Source organism: Netta rufina (genome assembly GCF_964035555.1).
Source record: "Netta rufina genome assembly, chromosome: Z".
NCBI lineage: Eukaryota > Metazoa > Chordata > Aves > Anseriformes > Anatidae > Netta > Netta rufina.
Window position 1 is genome coordinate 60,302,568 of NC_140126.1, and position 20,328 is coordinate 60,322,895.

The window sequence follows — 20,328 nt, forward strand, 5'->3', positions numbered from 1 at the left end:
GTTTAAGATTCCTTCTAAAAAAAAAAAAAAAAAAAAAGAAACTCCACTCTCTAAAACAGCTAGCCAAAACCAGTATTGCTCACTGTGGCTGGCAAACACAGGCCACTCTTTGATGTACTTCCTATCATGTTTAATAAGGCCAAGCAGTTGCTTCTGATTCTGAGACAAAAGGTTTGTTTATAGCTGAGATCATGTATTTATGTAATGCATTGTCTAGGTTTTCTGGATCTGTTTGCAAGTATAAAGTAAAATGCACCATAATTTCTTTACATTGTCTTTGCCTTTTGACCTTCTCTATCCAGCAGCCTGAGAGGCACAAGCACTAACAGTCATGGCTAGCAGGTGCACTCTGCAGATAAGCCATAGGTGCACACGTGGCTCATGACTGACTCTTTCAGAAAACCTCATTTCCAGTGGGGCTCTTTCCTTTCCCTAGTGCACACACCTTTAGGAAGTGCAGAAGACTGCTTTATACACATGCATCTGATCAGACCTTTTGAAAACGAGCAGAGTGCTTTGTGCAGTGTGATCAGCACACAAGTGGCACCCAGGAGTGCCCGGCCTGATGTGCTTGCTGCAATGGCCTCAACTTCTGGGTAGCAAAGTTAAACCTCTTCTCACTACACTCTGTAGCTTTTCTATTGCCCTGAATGGCACATTCACAAAAGCTCTACCACTGTCTTTGCAATCAAAGGTGACATGGATGACAGTTACAGTCTGATTTTTAAGTAAAAACCTCTTTTTGCTGCATTGAGTAAATGAAACATACTTTACCTGTACTGAACCACTGTTAAGTTCTGTTCCCCGCAGTGCCTTGCACATCGGATGTACCTCATCCAGCTTGACTTACTGGGTTCTCCACCATCAATAAAGTGCTGCAGTGTCCCATCTTGGTCATATATCTGGGGAAGAGGTCATAAGGTCAAGTAGTTAGAACAAATCATCAGCAATCTTTTTCACTGCTGTGCTGGTGTCTCTCTGTGCCTTTTCCAGGAATTTATTGCCATGAGATTTGTCATTGCATACTGATGCTCTTAGAAATCTACAGCAGAACAGCAGAAAACTATTTTGGGGGATGCAAGTTTATCATGTTCCTTTTATCAAGCCAATCTTTTTGTATTAAACATGTTTGTGGTGTCTCAAAGATGTGACCATGTTTCCCAAAGAATATTTAACCTACTTTGACAGGCTGGCCTTAAATAATGAACTGCCAGATAAACAAGAAAATCTGGATGTAAAGCCTGCATTGAAATCACTGCAACATCTGAGCAAGGGGCAATAGTGATCCCTAAACAAGTATCCCTTCCTTCACATCTCAGTTGCAGCAAGAACATGTACTTCAGCAACCTCATGTGGCACATTAGAGAGCTGTAGGACTCATAAGACAAAAAAAAATGAGACTGGAAGGAAAAAGATTCGAAGATGCCTTTAGAAGTTCCCGTGAGACTCATAATTTTTTGAAGTAGTGAATGAGAAATCAGTCCTAAGGGAATCATAGTTTTCCTAAATATGACATTTCTGCTAAGGACATGAGAGTCAGTTAGGGTAATTTCTTAAAAAAAGGCAGTACTATGTCTCTATTCTGCACTGGTTGCTCCCTCTGAAGTCAAAGAATATAGTTGCTTTGGAGTATTAGACATGTAAAGGTATGTATTTTGTATACACCCATCCTTCTGACTTTATTAAAAATGATGTCTAGGAAGTGTTACTCCTAGTAAAAGCACGTGGTCTCATATGCTTTTTACCTGTTACACACTTACTTCGTTGAACTTCAGAGTTGCATCTGAACATTTAGGTGATTATCCAAAGCAAACCTAATCTTTTGCTCCTCTTTTGCTCCTAGATAATAATCCTACACCAAAAAATAATTTCCCTTTTGAAATTGTATGAGCTTAACTCAATCTGTTTCCTTGAAAGTACTAATTCTGCAAATTAAAGGGGAAATATTTACTATATTTAATTGAATATTTGTAGAGAAAGCAAATTAACAAGCCTGAATTTTGATTTCAGTATTAAGAGAATAATCTCAGAAATTATGTGAATATGTTCAACATTTCTGAGTTATTAAAAGTGCATACAATGCATACAAAGACATACATGGAAAGCAGAATGTAGTTCTTTAATTCTCCACACAGCAGTTTCAAATTCAGGAGCCAGCCTTGCTTTTGCTCTTGACCAAGAGAGATTGGAAGTACTTGGGAGCAGTATATTCATCTCTAGGGCATGAGACACAGGGAAATCAAATGTCTACAGAGATCTTTATCATTTGCTCCCAAGTGACTGTGATAAGATGCCAGAAACTTGCTGGAGAAGCAAGATGCTGAGTAGTGGCATAAAATCAGGCAAAACAGAAGGAACCCTCAGAGGTGAACAAATACTGGTGGTTTGGTTTATTTTTTAAATGTGGTAGCTTGTTGATTACCAGCAGGAACCTGTTCTCATGTAAACATGCTAATGCACACTGAATATATGAACAGAATATGCCAAGCAATAAAAAGCTGTGATGGAAATTGAAAAGTTATACAGGAAATCAGCCTGCAAGAAGGAAAAGAAGGAAAAAAATAATGACTAACAGTGTTTGGCTGCAATAATTTTGGCAATATCTATACAAACAGTTTTTGCACAGTATTTATTATCTATTCATTTATGTGGTGTTTACTAATGTAACAATAAACTGCTTAACATCAGGCAAAAACAATTCCCATCAATGAAGAGTTGATACCATCTAATCTCCAAATTCTGTGAAACAAGAAGACAAAGACAGACACAGTCAGTACTGACAGCCTATCTGGATACATGTGGACCTAATCACAACTTCGTGTATATGGACAGTCATGACCTGACATGAAAAATTAAAACCTGTCATGAACATGCAGAACTGGAGCTCTCTCTATAAGGCCTTGACCTGAAGTGCCAAGGATGGTAGAACCACTCTACAAAAATGCTTATGAATCTAGCGCAGGTTCTAGATCATTTTGCTCTATCCTCTTTTTTGTGCCTATGGATCAGTTTTCTGTCACTCTCTGCATTATTCCATAGCAGAACAGTGATTTCTGCTGAAGAAGACTGGAATAACAAAGTAAACATTCAATAACTCTGCTTTCCACAGCTGGGAGTCATAATCACCCTTTCTTTCACCTTGAATCAACTGCAGTGGAAGTGACAAAAGATGCTACAAATGTTGCCGAGAACGTCTTCATCTAAATATCTTGCAGGACTAGGTGTTTCTAAAAGCTTTATTCTTGCAAATTCTCTTGCATCAGTGACACTATGCTCTGTCCTTTCTCAGGGCGATATTACTGACATTGCAAGTAAAGCTGCAGTGTCAGAATTCACCCCACAGCATTCTTATCACCATTGTTACAAAAATGAAAACCCACCTGTAGACACCCTAACATTGAAAGGAAAATAGCAATTCTACATTGTATCTGTTTGTCAAATTGCATAAGCCTGGTTCAGATCAGGAAATACATAACTATTGTGGTTATTATTACTCATATTACCATTGTGCACCAGTTCTTAGTCATTTTAGATTTGTCTAAATCTGGCAAACACAATATGAAGAAGCCTGAAGAAGCCATCATGAAGGAGTGGAGTGAAATATGTCTTGCTATAACAGAGAAAAAGTAAACCTGTAGCACAGTGCATGAACTTGGACATTATAGCAAACATATTCACCTGTATCTGCATTACACATCCATACATATTTCAACACTTACAGTAGCTATTAAAACAAAACAATACAACAACAACAAAAACTTTAGAATCCTGTGGTAAACTGAATTTACTGAAAATTTTTGACTTCCTCATTAGATCACTACTTCCATCCACTTTGGCATAACTTTAATATATTGCAGGAGCATCATGTCAAAATAAAATATTGTTTCCTCAGCTCCTTGTGGAGAATGCATGTATCTCACAACACTCATTAATCTGAACAGTGGAAAAAAAATTAGTTGCTGCATTTTTCTGCTTTGATTACACCTGGAAGCATTACCTAATCTACTTACAGGACCTTTTCCCTCTTCTGACCACAAATAATTGTTAGTGGGGTTTTTTGTTTGTTCGTTTGTTTTTGTTTTTGTCTAATATTAAGGGTTCTTTATTATTTGTTAGTTTTGTTTTTGCTTTTGCTTGAAATGTTTCAAAGTGTTAAGATACCTAGTTTATGGTCTGTTAGAGTTTTGAGTGGTGCACCAGATGGAGACCAGAGTTTGATAAAAGAGAACTGCGCCCACCTTCTTGTTTGACATTCCTTATGTTCCTCCTGAATAATTCACATCTAATTAATTATCTTTTTAGTAGTGTTTAACTACTTATTATTAGGTTACAGATATGTTACATATCTAGAGACTCAGAATGTGAAATATATTATTTCACAGTTTTAATTTTGACTTCAGAATACAGCAAAACCAACATCATTTTCCAAGAAAGTCCTAAGTGCACCCAGCACAACAAAAATCTTTTATATATTTATATACATGTATGTATATATCTATTCCATATATATATATTTAATAATTTATATATGTTATATATATATATTCTCTCTATATATGTATGTATATATCTATTCCACTCCATACCAACACCGGTTTACTCAGTATTCAAGCTATAGATACAGAAGTGCATGGAGTATACCATATTTCTTACAAGTTGACACTGCTATTCTTTACATATGCATGCCAACTGGATTACATGGGGAAAAAGTAGTTAGGATGCCAATGTATCAACACTAGTAAAGTTCCTCTTCTAACAGCAACCACATACAAATCCAAGGGAATAAGTCCTTCCTATGAAGGACTGGATTTATTACTTATTGGATTGATTACCAATAATTAGTTGGAAGCTGTAGATGCTGAAACTTATAATGTTGAAGATGATAGCAATACATAATGACATTAATAATATATTTTCTAAAGCATGCAGCATCTCACATTAAGTGATGCTCTAAAATCTGTGAACAGTTATTACTAAGAAAATAAACACCACTTGCTAGAACTTCTGTCAAACTGGCAACATGCTAAGTCTAGGTAAGACCATGTAAGATTTAAGTTGTATAAGAGATAAATGAATAATGAACCTTCTGAGAACTCTCAATTCAATGCTGAGACAGTATTGCTTCTTGCCTCAGCTGGACAGATGGGACAAATAAAATCCCAATGCTAAAGACTATTGTACCATTTGCTGGTATAGACACCACAGAATTTTAGAATAAAGGAGCCTAAGTATAATAGCACAGCCACAGAGAAAGCCAAGCTGTGAAGCACTTAAAAACAATTTAACAGAAGAGACAGGGAGAGGAAACATGGTCAGTTCAATGGAGTTCTTTCCTCTGTATCTGCTGCTTTCCTTTGTTCTTTTTCCATGGCCTGGTGAAGGATTGTGTCTTTTGAAATTCTGCCTGCATTTTATTTTTCCATTTAGTCAAATAAAAAAGGTATTAGCATACAACTTAATTGACCTCTCATTTTCCTTGCAGGCAGAGAGAGAAAAGACTGGTCCTGAAGTGGATTTTTTCTTTGTATGTACATTTGTATTCTAAAACTAGCTATTAGAATAGTTTTTCATGTTGCAAGACATCAAAAGAAATGTGAAGAAAACCACAAAACATGCAAGAATTAATTCTTACCATTAGTAGAGGATCTTGCTTTTTGCTGTTCATTGCTATTCTTATTGACATCACATGCATAAGGTCACAGGATTTTCAAATCATTCTACATTAGCTGCCTTCTCCCACAAGCAGTTCTACCTTTGACTTCAGTGGGAAGAGTCAGGACAGCAAGGACTGCTACGTACCTTTTTCAAATCATCAGTTACTCTGTTAAAAAGCATGGATAAACCACTGGAAATATGCAGAAGAAGGTTATGATTAAACAGTTTGACATGTCAGATACGGAAGCACCCATCCAAGCTATATTCTTTCAGTAACAAGGTAGGAACCTACAAACCAAAGCAACAGTGAAAGTTTTTCTATGCTAGCTTGGACATCAAATCTGGATAATCTCTACATGGTGCAAATGTCACTACTGTGAACCCATGCTTTCGATATAACAGCACTACAATATCCACTACAGATAACTGTATACCAAAAGAGGTTAAAATAAAAAGTGCAGTCTTTGTTAAACAGTGGCATGTAACTGCCACTCTGTAGGAGGTGGGCAGTCCTCCATGCATCCTCTTTTTAGAGCCAGCAAGACCCACCTACTGAAGGCCAATTTTTATGATACACCTTAAACCTTGGAATCCAATATTCTCCTTAGGGTCTACAGTGGCTCAACCACTCAGGCCATGTTTCCCTGTCCTTTTTTCACTTTGACTTTTGGAAAGATACAAGCAAAAAGGTGTGGGATTTATTTACCTATATGGTCATTTTTCGGCTGGTTCCCCTGTTTATTTCCTTTGAAGAAAACTGGCATTTCTTTTAGTTGGTAGTGCTGGTGGTTTGTTTGTTTGTGTTTGTTTTCAGTTTCTCTCCAGCACTGTATACAACCTATGCTATAGAGTATTCTGTAAGTTAAGTTGAATACATATATACTCTGATAGATTGGGAGACAACATTCAGTCATATTATTGGTAGAAGGGAGATCTAATAGCTGACTTACTTACAAATGACAACGAAGGTCTTCTCTTTTTTAAAGCAGAAGAAATAACAGTCACTTTTCTGACAAGCTCTGAGATTCACATGTGTAAGTGCACATTAAAATTCAGTAATTGCTTGCCTAAGGCAGCAAATGTTAAGCAAAATGCCAATGGGCGTTAGTGTTTATTATGACATGTATGTATTTATTTGTTAGCATTTCTAATCATGTCATACTGAAAACAAACTGGATTACATGCATGGCTTGATAAGTTAGTTGTTTAGATTGGATTCTGTGTAGTACGTTGGTGCTCAGCTCCCTTTGAAATCAACACACTGTCAGAGGATCTTATCCAGAAAATTTGAAAAGTTCATAAGATGTTGCAGGAACTGAAAAAGAGGAAGCAAACAGAAAACTTTCCTGATCAGATTACAGCTAAGGAGTGTAGTTCAGGCTGAAAATCAGTCAACAACTGGATTCCTGTTTAATAATAACAGTAGTCTAAATAACAAATGCTTTTAGACTTTAAATACTTTGAATGTTAGGAGCTGGGCATCTGATTCAGAGTAGGAGGGCCCTTCTGAATATGCATCTTCTCAATGTTACAAACTGAATGAGAAAACTGTGTAGATGCATTTAACTATCACAACTTTCTCCTTTAATTCACTAGTTTGGTGACTAAGCCAGGCCATTTAACAAATATGTGAGGAATAATTCTTAGTCTGCATTTATTAAAAAATGATAGATGTAATGAAAATCAGAAGCAAATAGCAATGCATGGAAAATTCTCCAAATACAGCTTAACTAAAAAGAAACACTGATATTGATAGATAATAATAACATCATATAATCACATCCTTTACAAAGATCACATCTTAAAGACTGGAACACTTTGTGAATGACATACTGTATTTTATATTACCTGTACAATAAACAATCAAATTATTCTTAGCCAATATAAAGAAATAACTATTCATCGCATTGCGATAACTCTAACTTTGATGCCTAATAAATATTATTAAGTCTGTAACAGCCAACCACACACATAAAACCAGTATGAAAAATAGTAGTATACACGTCAACAATCTCATTTTACTATAAGTGGAAATGTTTGGAATGTTCTCTTATTCATCCGTACAGATGTTGTTTCAGAAAGCCATTGGTTGTAAATTCTTATATATTCTGTTACTTGATAAGACCAACTGATTTGTTTTGACACAAACTATGACTTCAGATTCTCTATGGACAGATATATATAAATATGTATAAAAATATATGTATCTGTGATGCAGATAACATCTAATCTTGTTGGCTTATGATGAAATAAGAACATTACCACTATTGTAGATCATGAAAGCTAGTTACTACAGAATGTGTAATAAATATGTCAATAACTACTTACTTACTTTGAAGTGCTTAATTTTTTATTTTTAAATAACTGTATAATATTTTGTTGCCATTTAGAAAATGGAGCAGCTCACATAAACAATGGTTTGGGTTTTGAAATTTTTATATTGCATGTAAAATCATGTCAATTTCTTTATACTTTGAATTAACACAATAATTTCCAAATGTTCTTAACTGCACTAAAGCATTCTGAATGGCTATAAACTGTAAACAGAATAGAGATCTGAAATAAGTGATCAAGGAGGAAACTTCAGGAGGCCTCACAGGTCAAAATCAGAGTAAAATGTTCTCCAACGTTTGTTGGCAATGCACTCCCTGAGATGCAACACCTCTGTGAAAATGCACAGAAATGTATCCTGACAGCCAATGATCTTTAACTGCTCACACTATTCAAAGCAATTTTGCACAATTAAACATATCTGATATGGCTTGTACATCTCATAATATCTGCTTAATGTTTCTTCTCTTTAATCTAGCAGGCATCATCTAGCAAACTTTATAGAAGAGAATACTTGCCAACTAATATTAAAAACTATTTAGATTTAATGTTTCTCAAAGGATTATAGCATATGAAACTATAAACATTGTTTTGAACTGTCTGTGCTAGGTGAAAGTCTTCATCTCTCACTTAGACCCCAGTCCAGCAAACACTTACGCACATGTTGTAGTCCCATTGATCTCAATGGGACTACTCGTGTGTGAAATCAAGCATCTGTGAAAGCAGTTGGAGGATTGGGGCCTTATTCCAGAAAGTGTCATGAGAGCAATGCACTGCTGATTATGCAGACTTGATTTTATTATTTTTTAAAGAAAAGTCTCAACAGTTTGTTTGGACACTAACCTGTAAATACCTAGAGTAGGGGAGAATTACACATAACACAAACCAGAGTTACCCAGCATCAGGGCAAAAAGGGAAGACAAGGCAGAAAACTTGCATGTGAAGTTGGAAATGTTCGCATGCAGACAGGCCTGTAAAGGAGCAATGCTTGCTCCTGAAGCATCTGCTGATATACCATGGCCTCTTCTGAGTGTGCTTTTGCACCCTTTTGACAGTTCCAGTATACGACAGAAAAAGCAGTGGCACTCTGGGCAAAGGTCATTCTTTTGCTTGTAATTGGTATTCCCACCCTGCTTACTGTGCTGCGCTCCCAGGCAGAGCTGGTTGCAGAACAACATGGGGAGGCAACAGACCGAGCTTGTTCTCTGCAGACTCGTTTATATCCAGCACAGAGCATGAAAAGAAAAAGTGTTGCCAATTTAGGCTCATTATGTAGAGACCGGGGGGAGGGGGGGGGGGGGGGGGGGGGGAAGAGATTAAAAAGGAAATGATGCTTTGAAAACAGAGAGGCAAATGAAAAAATCCTAATCCTAAATCCTTCCTAATCAAAGCTGTATTGGGAAGGGAAGGGAAGGGAAGGGAAGGGAAGGGAAGGGAAGGGAAGGGAAGGGAAGGGAAGGGAAGGGAAGGGAAGGGAAGGGAAGGGAAGGGAAGGGAAGGGAAGGGAAGGGAAGGGAAGGGAAGGGAAGGGAAGGGAAGGGAAGGGAAGGGAAGGGAAGGGAAGGGAAGGGAAGGGAAGGGAAGGGAAGGGAAGGGAAGGGAAGGGAAGGGAAGGGAAGGGAAGGGAAGGGAAGGGAAGGGAAGGGAAGGGAAGAAGGAAAACAGCAATCAAAAATCAGCAGCTGATTTAATTCCTTTGAAGGTAATGACAGAGCTTTGGCCTTTTTCTTGCTGTTTCTCAAAACCTTTAAGCATCATAAAGTAAAATTTAAAAACATTTGTTTCATAGTTTTTCATTCTTTTACAAGCAACCAAGAAAGGTCCTCTGTCTTTCAGCTGAGATATTCTTTCAGCCTATTTCCATATAGTCAATACACCCATCCAGCTGGGCAAAGAATTAAAAGAGCAAAATAGCTAACCACAACATAACGTGACAGAGGAAAACACGTCAAAGCGGGATGTACAAAAACAAGTTTTGGCAGATTTCATCATTCAGCATCAAGCTAGGCAATGTGGCTGAAACACATGAGTGGTATATATCTCTGAAGTTGACTCACTGATTACCCAGTGACCTTAGAAAAATCACTCAGGATCAAAAGACTGGAAGTTATTCTAAACAGCCCTGGTTCTAATACACAAAAAGGACTGAAGTAGTAAGGAGAGTGAGGAAGATTCTTTGTTCAATTGTGCCTCAGGGCTTACCTTACTACTTACCAAGAAAAGGCTGATGGGACAGGGAAAGCACCACTTTGGAGTCTTTACTCCTGTAATTTCTGTCGAGTACATTTCCAAAACATGTTTCCAGATTGTGGTTTCACAGCATGGTGCATGAAACTATGTCTATGTGCAAATTAGCATTTCCAGGCAGGTAGCAGATTTTAGATTTATAAATCCCAGCCTCAGTGCTTAGTGATACTTTTAGACATACTAAAGTGTTATACATAGAACACATGGCACAGCTATCATTTAACACTATGAAGCTGGCTACGTTAATGATTTTGTTTGTAGAAAAAGCACAAAGTATGTTGAAGTACTTGGAGCTTCTCCTTATTTTCTTTACCTTCAGGATTTCTTAAAGCTCTAGTACTTAGACTAACACTTAGGCTTTTTTAGGGACTGGTTTAGATAAGTACTTAGCTTCTCAAGCACAGACACATTCTCAATCCTGTAGTAAAACTAGCAAAAACTAGCAAAAATGAGTTACTTGTTAAAAAAAAAAAAAAAAACAACAACAAAAAAAAAACCACCTTTTTTTTTAAAGTTCTGAAATTAAAGCCCTTCCACAAGTCACCTCACTTTCAAGCAATGTCAAGATCATTACTTTGCTGTGACAGAGGTATTCAGGTGTCTAAGCACAAGGTCTCACTGCTGTTTCTGATGGCCCTGGGTATCCTGCTGAGCCTGCAGCAACTGCTCCAGAAGGCAGGCATGTCCTGCTATGTTCTGTACCTTACCTGTCAGTCATGTGTGGATGTCTTAGATACTTTCCAGGATCTAAAATGGCATTAAGCACCTCCGATCAGACACTGGAATTACTCTGCAGATGTCTGGTTTGAGTTCCTGCTCTGAAAAAAGCTTTTCACGTGACTTACAGTAAGTACTTAAACCCTGTGTCTTGATCCCCCAGCTGTAGAAAACAGGGATTTTGATAATTATTTTTTTCTTTTGTTCATATATGTGTGTACCATTTGTTTACTTTCACTCTAATATTGCAAGCAAATATGGGTAGAGACTGCCTTTACATGCAAAAGTAGAACATCTATTGCAACAGAGCATCCATTTACTAATACAACAGAAAATCCACAGATAACTCTTTCTGTTATTTTTTAAATGTCCCATTTTTGAGATCATTAAGACTCACCATAAATGAGTTAAAATGACATATTTTAGAAAATATATTTAACTCCTTTGTGAGTTTTAAATAATGAGGCACACTGATATTTTTAGTTTGGAATATTTTGGAATGTCTGGAATGCTAAGTTCCCCAGATGATGATTAAAAGGTCAAGTAATAAAGTATATGATAAACTATGCTTGAGATTCCTCATAAAACAAATGAGTAATGGCTGTACAAACTGTGCCACTATATTTTTATATTGAAAAATGTTTGTGCTGTATTATTTCTTCAAATTTGTTAGATTATAGGATTCTCAGAAACACAGCATGGTGATATTTAGTGGTGCAACTACTTCAGAGCTGAAGTCAGAATCAACAAGCAGATGAAAAGGGTGCATTAAAGTGTAACACTGATATTTCTAGTTGACACATGTTGAAGAATGTGAAATGGTTTTCTGGTGGTGAATTTTTTTTATTATTTATTTACTTATTTTTGCCAGAGTGCAGGTCTGGTATTGGTAAGTCTCATGTTCAGTTTCTTTGGAAGATAGTTTGTTTCTGTGAGGATTATAACATTAGATTAGAACATTGCTTGAGTCACAATCACAGGAGCCCTCCAGAGCTGTTAAGCATTTGGCATATCTCACTTATCTCTAAGGGTGGCAGGGGCCATCAATACAAAGTGGACTATCAATCAATCTGGGGTCTTCTTCAGACATTGCCTGTCAGCTGATCAGAGGAAGACTTTAAGGAATCAGCTTTCCATTATCAGGATTTGGTCTGCGATCAGAACAAGCCACTGAACCTTTTACTTTTCACTTGGCAAAAACATACACACTGGAAAAAAGTCCTGACAGTTCATTCATTTTGCTCCATCACTGGAGCCAGATGATATTTGACTGGGGAGACCCACCCTCTTTGATGTTGTGCTCTTTTGAGAGTGCCCTGCTGTGAAAAAAATTTTCTCCTTCCAAATTAAAGAGAAATATTTCTGCGTCCAGCTGTTAAATGTGACGTTTGCCATTTTTCAGTGTGTTGGCTTTGTGCCATCTCACAGGCTGTGTTTCAAGACTATCTTTTTCCCTTCTACTTCTCAGCAACAATATCCACAATGTGTTAGTGTCTCCAACTTCTACATAATATCAACACCAAAAGGGAAAATACAAGTAATACCTCATTGCTCTGAACTACAGCAGCAATATTTACACACGTTTCTTCTGATTTTTTTTAATTAAAACCAGAAATCATTTTATTACACAAAATGAAGGATAAAACCCTTAAATATAATCCAACTATGAAAAGTCAACTAGAGTTTCATTCTGATTGCAATGGGCAAACCATGAGGCAAAGCCTCTGTAGATTACATTTACCAGTTAAATGAGTGTAGATGTTATTAAGACTTGTTTCATATGTACTGAGTCCACATCAAAAAAAAATGGCATCCATTCAGCTGCCCTAGTTCTGTTTAAATTAAGAGAAACTTCTCATGAAAGCTTGAATAAACATTTAGGTTTAAGTAATCAAGAAAACCTGTATCTTCTCATATTTATTAAGTGTAATTTTCAGAGTTATAAAAACCACTGTCACGAATTGTGTATACTGTAAATAAAGGGTGGACTCATCATTACAATGTTTTGCCAATCTGTTGAGGTGAATGAAACACAACAGGTTCCAACTGCTCTTCAGTTAAAGCTTTCCTTTATCTTTTTCATTTCCATATTTGCTGACATGAAAAGGGATCAATGTTTGATAGATTTTGGCAAGCTCATTGTTGTGAACCTGTGTTTTGTAATTAATCTCTGACTATGACTAGCAAATTTGAGTAATTGCTCATGTACTTATGAATCTTTACATTGTGAAAATTAAAATGTGAACCAGAATCTCAACAGGTGAGAATGGAAGCATTTATTTTTGAAAACTACCTGGATAGCAGTAAAAATAAAGGAGAAACAAAAAAGAATAGCCCAAAAAGAATAGCCCAGAAAGATTTGACCTAGAAACAAGCAGTAACATTGTAGCCTGCTTTTCATCTACCCCACATATAGGGTAGTTAATTAAAATAATTTTTATAACTGTCGAATGATATAGATTTAGGAATAAATATGAATTAGCGCCTCCTAAACAGAACAAACAGTACTGCAGTACTGTGGGATACCCCCTGCTAGTATGGAGCCAAACTACATTCTGCAGGGCTTAAAGTCAGTTCTCAGAAGCTATCCAATACCTAACCAAGTCTGTACGGGAATGGGAGAAGTCCAAGCAACACAGAGATACTGACAGAAACAGTGCTGGCAGTTCAGCAGGAGACACGTTTCCTTGTTCCTGGAATAAATCACACACTGCCACTGTGCCACTTCTAAAAATGCATACAAAATGTATGTATGTTCTGTAAGCAGTAACATTTGAATTTACATGTTATGATGTTCCTTGTCTATACAGCACCTTGTTACAAGAATATAATTTATGTCATTATGGTTCTTCACTGTCTTTATTTCTAATTAAATTAAGAAACATTTTTCTTGCTATCGGTCCTATATCTAACCAATGTTATCCACAATTTTTTTTACTTGCCTCTACTTTCTCACCAGCCACTGTCTCATCATGTTCCTTTTTTCTATCTTTCATTTTATCAAGGCAGCAGAAAAGCACACAAGAATGCCTCATTAGAGTGAAAGAAAGGGCTGACTGCAAAGGTTTATGTTCTTTTTTCTTTATACCATTCTGCAAATTTCCTTCTTAGCTGTAAGTCTTTAACACCAGGCAAGTTTCCTTATTCCTTCCAGCTTTTCTCAGTTCTGCTCTCTGTATCAAAATAATTTTAGGTAAAAAAGCATTTTTTATACAGAGCAATTTTAAGTGAAAATTTCAGGAATCCTTATGTAGGCTAACAGAGAGGCTGCAGGTAAACTTCAGAAATAGGAGAGTAGTTTGATCAACAAGTGTAGCGGCCTTAAATGTTGATTTTTGACTTTTTCACAAAGGAACACAAAGCAGATACGTGAATTAAAAGACAGTAGAAACAATGAATATAATTCATGATGAAAATTTTAACAGTAAAGTGATGCATGCAACATGAGTTTTATTTCTTCCCCAAGTATAAATTCTAAAAAACAAAGCAAAATAATCTAGCTCTTATTGTAATTATTTTCCCACCATCCTCAAAGCTTAGCACAATGGGGAAATTAATCACTATTTGGCAGAGCTGCATGCAAAATGATCTTACTGGTTATAGCCAAAACCTCACAATGTTTGTAAACCAGTAACAATAACAAAATGCTTTGGAACAAGTTTTTTTGGAAAAAAAAATCATCTGGATTATTTCAAGATTTTATAAACTGTAATAAAATGTTTCTTTAGGAGCTTATTGAACTTTAAAAATGAAAGTAGTTCTGAACTGAATAATGAACTTTCTGTTTAGAAAATGTAAGAACAGCATGTTTAGATGATTTTGAACTATTTTCCCCAAAGTTTTATTCATCAGGAGTTTTACTGAAACTGACATTTTTATGCAAACAGTTTTAGTTTCTCAGCATTTTGGGGGGCAAGGGGGGAGTAAAAATGGTTTCCTTGGAAAACCCCAACAATTTGTAACTAGTTATCTGCTGTACACCAGTGATAGCCCATTAAAGGCATACATAAAAACAGTCATAGCACCTAAGAGCTTGCAATCTACAAGACACAGATAAGGCTAAATGAATTGGGAGACCCAGAAAATGTGATGAAAGCCTAACCTTCCCCGCTCCCTTCTCTTTTTTCCTCATGCACAATCACAAAAATTCTCTCCTTAAATACAAAGAGATTGATAGAGAGTGCAATTTTACAGTTTTCCAAAGCTAAACAGGCATTGCCCCTCTTCCCCTTTGTTAGAAGAGAAAAGTCTTGAATTTCCCCATGGGGTACAGAGCTCTACCAGCTCCATCATGGAGAAAATAAGCCCAGAATTTCCTTGGTCAAAAACTAAGCCCTTCCCTCACCATCTGGAATCCCCTGGCTGCCTGAAGGCATAATGAAGAAAGAGCTAGAGAAGCTAAGCAATGTGGAAAATAAGAGAGTATATTTGTATATTTTTTATTCAAGAAGTTCCTCAAAGTAAATGTTCCTGCTAATAGTAGGGAAATGAGCTCTTTTTCAGTTCTTTTAATGCCTCACAGCAGATTGCGTACTGACTGATGGTGCTGACTTTCCTAACTGGCTCGACCACTCCACTTGTAAAACAAAAGACTAAGAATAACTGTGTGCCAACTCTTACCCATATACTCAGATTTAAGTATTTTAAAAGAATTTGATGAAGCTGTAATAAAAATCAATTTATCCATAGAAAGAAGAACTTCTTGTTCTCAAATGGCAGATTTATGATTTTATGCAAACATGAAAGTCTAGAGCTCACCCTTTTTAATAAGGAGTCTTTTAAAAGACATAAAATATTTGTCCTAATGAAGTAATGGTTTCCTAAGGTTTTGCTTCTTTTCTGTACTGCCTACAGTTTTATGTCTTTGTTGAAATGTGTCACTTCTTAAATTATGATGTTTTTTTAAGTCTACTATATTCTTTTTCTAACCCACACTAAGAAAGCACAATTGTCAGACATTATGTTTTGAGGGCGAACTGACCTCCAACATATTGTGGATAACATAAATTTCATATTTTATAGTTATTTTGAAAACATTCCTAAACTCAACCCCCTTGGTTGCTTAGTATCTTGTACTTACTCCACCTAACAACAGTAAACTAAAGAGGTCAATGTTTTCATCCAAAAATCAAAGTAAAAGGTGAGAGGAAAAGATGAAAAAGTAATTCAGCATCACAAAGTCACTGGTATTAAATAGTCACAGCCAACTTTAGATAAGACACTGTACTGAGACAGTTCAAACAGCTGCTGCAATCCCAAGACTGTCATTTTAGCCTGTTCAAATTTGTCTAAAAGCTCTCCAAGAAACTGGGAGTATGGGAAGAGTGAGACAGGAGAGGTTAATGCACTATGATTCTAGCCTCTGCTGACTCATTCTGTCAAAAAATACTCAGGATCATCCAACAGAATATGATAGTATTTCACCATGGCAGATTTCACTTCTTTTGCTCAAAGACTTTTCATTCTCCAATAGAGAGCAGAGAAGGATGTGAGTTACTCCAGGCTTCAAAGGAAAGACATTTATTTTGTCCAGATAAGTAAATTGTCTAGAAATCCCATGTGGCATCTGGATAGGAAATATATTATACTTACTAGAAAATTGAGCAAATCCTTGGAATCAAGGATGAATAAACAAACTGACTGAGAGGAAAAGACACTTACCAGAGGCTTAATAATGAGGTACATTCAGGAGCATTCCATAATTTAAAGGCCTGTTGTTCAGTGAGCAAAACTAATGAAGCCTGGTTTTAGTATGGATGTGGGTCCTTTTTCACCAAAACTTTCACTGCTGTGATAATTTCCATGTCTACAATGATTCTACTATGTAATATTAATATCTAAATATTTTTCACTTTTTATGTACTCAGCACTTCTGCTGATAACATTGGAAGTTCAGCATGTGGAGGAACAGAATGTAGGGTAGAATCTCTCACTGCAGAAGCAGGAGGAATGGTGTCCTGGGATGTCTGGATATCTGGCCTTGTGATGTGAAAATAGAGAAGAGGTGAGAATAGAGGTGGTGAGAATGATGTCTCACAAACAAACACACAAAAGAAGCAAATTTTAGAAAAAAATAATTCTGCAGTTGTGTATAGATTAGGACAATGAGATTTGCTGACCCCCATTAATACCTGCTGATCCCCATTAATACCTATCTGCATCTTTGATAATCTTCTCCACAGCATCCCAACACCATCTAACTACTTTCAGAAGTTACATCAGGGAACGTGAAAAACAAGAAGATGCCATCTGGAACAGTGCTTGGTAGAAAGTCATGGAGCACAGCCTGCACAGGCTCAGAAAATCACAAGTGTTGGACTAATTGCACATGCAATAGGTCCAGATGCAGTTGCTGTTTTTCTGAAACTCTGGAAATTGAAGCTTCTATGTGTTTGGGAAAGCATCAGTTGCCATGACAATACGGAAAAGTGTGTGCCCTGTATGCTTTTTGTATTTGACTTCACTATATATACAGGATATCCTGTATTATACAGAATGTCTGGCAGTCCTGAAAGAAGAAAATGACATTTCCTGTTGTCATTTACTTTTTTGCTACTTTTTCCACATTTCAGATTTAACTTTGTCTTACATATCTATTACTCCAAATTTAGTAAAAATGAAAGAGGGATTACTATCCTTCTAAGAACTAGGATAGTTCGGAGAATTAAATAATTTCTAATTGCTACAGGTAAATCACTAGTAATAATATAGTTAAATTTTATGGATATGAAAAGTACCTATAGCTGAACTATCTTTTTTGTGTCATATGGAAGACCTCTTAAGTCTGTGCAACAACAAGCAGCATCAAGCAGTCAGCTGGCAGATTTTTCAGTGATAGTGGAGAGAAAGGGCAAGAATACCTTTTCTTTCTTATAACAGATGATTGTAGTACTTTTCACCTGTACTACTACTACTACAAATATATATATGTGTATGTATTGTAATTCCTGTTTTACACCTGAGATAAACCATGACGCTAACATTGCAACTCTGCCTAAATGCTCTGTCAACTTCAATGGCACATATTCATATAATGTGCACATAAATGAGAAAAAATCCAAACCTCATCACATACATCATCCATATATTGCATACAGTCAATCCTGAGATCTGTATTGATTTAATATCTTTGAGAGCAGAAATGAACAAGATTCAAAAGATCCATCATGATGCAATTATCCAAAGTTTTTCTTTTAAAATGCATCTATATTTGGTCCCTGCCAAAATAATGTAAATGTAAATTTGCAAATGTCTCAGCTATAAAACTGCACAGATCTGAGCTCTAATAGTCAAAGCTCAACTGTTTTATAAATACGTTTAGAATATGGTATTAATATAAAATCCTATCTCATACAACCAAAACAATTTAATATAACTTGCTATGGCAATGACCAGATCATTTTTCCAAACAAGTAGATAAACTCCATCATGTAATTTTGAACTTCTTCTGACCTTCTAATGGCTACAATTGGGAACAAATGTTTCATAAGGAAAACATTGGTGGCTCTGCATTTGCGAAATAGACAGTGCTTAAATTAAGTAGTCTTTGCTTGAGAAGACGTCAGATGCATTGCATGGGAAAAGATACCAGCCCAATTTTGCTTTCATACACACCAAGTATAATCACAGATTTAAAACCCTACTGATTTAGAGCATGTCTACAATGCTGTAGTCAAAGTGTCTGGGACTGATGCAGACAAATCAGTTCTCTAGGTGTAAATTAGATATCCAGGTCACTGACAGCAGGGCAGCCACTGCAGCATGGATGTACTTAAAGATACTAACCAAGCTTTTAATGTAAGTGTAGCATCCAATGGTACTCTCGGTATTGCTGGAGTTATATTATTTATACAGTTGAAATAATTACCTTGATTAAAGCTAGGTTGCTTGTATCTGCTCAGAGGTGTAGACACATCTTTGAATACAGTGAAAGACACCCCTACTGGTGAATTTACAATAGGCAAACTAATAATAAATATTGGGCTACTATTTATCATTTCCTTTGTTCACATGAACTGTAAAATGCAGTTTGTTAGTGACTTAAAGATAGGATTCATCCAGCATAATGTTTACCAGCTAAGGCTAAGTACACAATCTAACCCTACTACACAATGTCCTTTTTCTCCATTGAGAAAATGGAGAGAAACAAGCTCCTTCAGCAGGCAAGGATACAAGGAGAATAAACTTAGACTAGATACTTATCAATACCAAATGTTTGTGACAGAAAGAGTGCAAATATGATCTGATATAAGATGCTACACTGGATAGAGCTCACTGAGTTTATAGTTCAGAAAGTCAGCCATTGCTGGTTGCATTCTCATACTTTTAAAGGGGAAAAAATTAAATTAAATTAAAATTGTATAAAGACTTTTTATCATCTGAACATTAGATTGTGACTATTGTAGAGCACTTCGGACTAGCAAAACAAGAACAGAAATTTTATTTCAATATATTCGTAAGTAAATATACAGTAACATGTCAACCATACAAATTTTTAATAGCCTCCATTATGGATGAACTATGAAAAGAATGAAAAGATGCTGTTAATTGATCAAGAGAAATAATGTAAGGAACTGTTTTTTCTTCTCCTTTATTTTTTTTTTTATAATTATTTTTTCCCCAGTGAACAGCAGCAACAACAGCTTTTAGGGGAGCTGTGGTTTTAATACTGTTGAAAGATGCTTCCCTAAAATGACCTAAAATGACAGTAAATGATTCCAGTAGGATAGCTCAAAAACAACAACAACAACAAAAAGCACCCGTTGTCATGCTGCTCACAAAACTACTGTGTTGGAAAAGCTTTTCAGACACATGCTAAAAAGTTATTTTTAAAAAAGTGTGCCACTTCCACTCAACTTTAATTTCATGACTTGACTGCCTGGGATGCCTCAAGTCATTCTTTGGAAGCCTTGAGAGACAGTATGCAAGTGGCAAGAATATCAGTATGTCTGGAGCTTGTCAATAAGTACATACCGGTGCTTCCAACACAATAAAAACTTGATGTTGCAAATGAAAGCATAAAATAATAGAGCCTGGTGAGCCTAACTATTTTAGCCTTATCAGATGGAGGAGAAGCAAGGCTTTACTTAGGGCCAGAGGCTCTTTTCCCACCCCCTGGGAGAAGAGCCAAGGGAAAGCAGAGTTTCCACACAGAAAGATGACAGTAGCTCCAGAGAGTCCACCACAGCATGGCAGAACAAGGCTGAACTGGGTGGGCAAGGGGGCTTCCAGTTAAGGCAGCTGTGGGTCCCAATGGTTACCAGCTCTCTCCATGGCAAAACACTGCACAGTACACTGCAGCACCCATCTCACTGGGCATGAACTTCCTAGTTCTGTGAAGGATCTTCACAGATTTATTTCTTAACATAGGAGGAATCA

At 36.5% G+C, this 20,328-nt stretch overlaps 1 protein-coding gene across 1 annotated transcript in view; it reads right to left on the reverse strand.

The window, feature by feature from the left end:
• PRDM6 (PR/SET domain 6) overlaps positions 1–20,328 on the reverse strand; it is a gene marked incomplete at both ends in the record, with an annotated part of 73,706 nt that overhangs the window by 23,365 nt on the left and 30,013 nt on the right. Inside the window, one exon of the mRNA XM_084305668.1 lies at positions 775–902. Within this exon, the coding sequence (XP_084161794.1) occupies positions 775–902 (128 nt within the window). The remainder of the gene's footprint in view (positions 1–774; positions 903–20,328) is intronic.